Consider the following 2,030-nt stretch of genomic DNA (forward strand, 5'->3'; position numbering starts at 1 on the left):
CGTGGCAACGCTACGCTGCCGCCCGGTGGTTGACACGGCACGGCGCGAGCAGACAGCGTCCGCCGACGGGCCATTTCTGTGGCCGGTGGCGTGGTCTGCTGTCGGCCGTGGCGGGCGCAGTCGTGCTGGAGGCGGAGACGGCCAGCACTGGTCCGGCTCGTGCTCAGAACATCGAACGGGCCATTCCGGCCAAAGCCTCGCTGCTTGGGCGTCGAGGCTGTCCAGCATCCCGGACGAGCGCGCAGCAGAGGCGAGAAGCGGGAGGCAGGCGCGCTCAAGTTGGGCGTCCGAATTTCTTTGTTTTATCGATCAACACTTTCGATAGACCGAAAGTAAGATCGTTCGGTGCAGAAACCCCGGCCATGCCCATGTAACGCAGTTGTGCTCGGTTTTTTCCTCCGACGTCTCGCCAAGTCTTCTGGACCCATCGATGGCCGTCGCCTCGACGCCGCTCGTCGCGGCACCATCGTGCCCGGCCTGGGCGAAGGCCGAAGCGTCGTCGAGGGCCCCGGCCGCAGTTCGACGGCGAGCCGTGCGAGCCTGCCGAGGAGGAGGACATGTGGCTGTGCCGAGCCGACGGCCGCGCGCAGCACCGCCGACCTGACTGAAGCGCCTGGCGACAGCCGCTCGGGTGCGAGCGAAACGAGCAGGAGAGCCGCTGCGTGCAAGCGCGATCAGCAGGCGCGCGACCAGCGCCGGCGGCAGCGTGCTCAGCACGACCGGCGCGCGGCGCCGGCGGTCGCCAAGACCGTGCGCCCGCAGCTCGGCCAGTGCGGCTGCCCCGCACATGCCGTCTGCGGCATGTGCGTCGACCAGGGCAAGCTCGCCGCGGCCGAGCAGGCGGCGGTCGACCTCGAGACGCAGTTCCACGCCTCGACCAACGTCGTCATGGACCTCGAGCGGCCCGAGGACGAGACGGCGGCGCTGCTGCAGCGCTGCGTGCACGTCTCCGACGAGACGAAGCATGTCAGAGGGTGAGTAGAAGTGTGTGGAGTGCATGGAGGTGCAGGTGTAGGCTGTAGCGTCGCGGGTAAATAAATAAATAAATAAAACGGACACCTCTACTAGGAGATGGGTAAAAAGGAACAGGTCCCCGCCCTGCGGTCTTTGTGCAGGGTTCTTTGTGGGTGTGGTCGGCGACTAGCCGGGGTCGTCCTCCCGATGGGGGACTAGCACTAGCCGTCTTCCACATGGTCCCTCGGGTCCCTGCTGCTCCTAATCTCGTCGTACATCCTCCTGCTGATCTCCGCAACATCCTGCTCCCTCCCTCGTCTCGCCCTGCGCGTCTGCTCCGCCTCCCCGTCGTCCGCCCTGCGTCGTCTGGTGACGGGTCCTCCATAGTCGGTTGAGGTCGCCGCCCTCCTCGTGCCTCTTCCCAACGTTTCCTCGGCAGCCGATGCCGTCTGCTCCGACTCCGCCGTCCCCGGGTCTGCCCTGCCCTCGTCTGCGCTAGCTTCTGTTTCGTCATCACTGATGTCCGTCCTCTTCTTTCTCCTCTTGTTGTATGCTTTGTACATCGCGTCGATTCCTTTTCGCGTGAGCACCAGCCTGAAGCCCGCCCAGCAGCTGAACCGCTCCCTAAGTCGAAGGAGCATCATCAGTCTCACCCACTTCGCTCGCTGCCGACTGTCTCCGCTCCCTCCCGCTTGGGCCGCCGTCGCGTCCCTCGTTCGTCCCACTGGCTGTTGGCCTGTCCCCTCGTTACCTCTGTTATCCCTCCTCCTCCGCGACTCCCTCAAGGCTGGCCGGGCCTCCTTCCACCCAGCGAAGAGCTTCCTCAGCCACTCAATGTGTTCCTCTCTCTTCATTATGCGCGCAGTAGCCTCATCGTTGAGCTGGATCCACCTCTGCACCGCTCCCGTCGCCGCCTCGGCCACGACTTGCAAGTTCCTCGTAACCCCGGCGCCAAGGTCCCTCCGACTCTTCTCCGAGAGATCATCTACCAGCGCCGGCAACACCCCCCCGACGGCTGGGGCTAGTGCATCGTACCCGTCCTCATCCAGCACCCTATAGCGTGAGCCCTTCAGCGC

The 2,030-nt window shown here is 65.1% G+C and overlaps 1 protein-coding gene across 1 annotated transcript; it reads left to right on the forward strand.

Moving 5' to 3' along the window:
- Window positions 1–430: 430 nt before the first annotated feature.
- On the forward strand, window positions 431–1,015 carry EMIHUDRAFT_317863 (hypothetical protein; the record flags this gene model as incomplete). The annotated part of the gene is made up of 3 exons (XM_005774783.1): window positions 431–532; window positions 574–945; window positions 983–1,015. 3 exons carry the CDS (start codon window positions 431–433, stop codon window positions 1,013–1,015), a joined length of 507 nt encoding a protein of 168 aa, XP_005774840.1.
- Window positions 1,016–2,030: the final 1,015 nt, after the last annotated feature.

Source organism: Emiliania huxleyi, assembly GCF_000372725.1.
Source record: "Emiliania huxleyi CCMP1516 unplaced genomic scaffold EMIHUscaffold_3077, whole genome shotgun sequence".
Lineage (NCBI taxonomy): Eukaryota > Haptophyta > Isochrysidales > Noelaerhabdaceae > Emiliania > Emiliania huxleyi.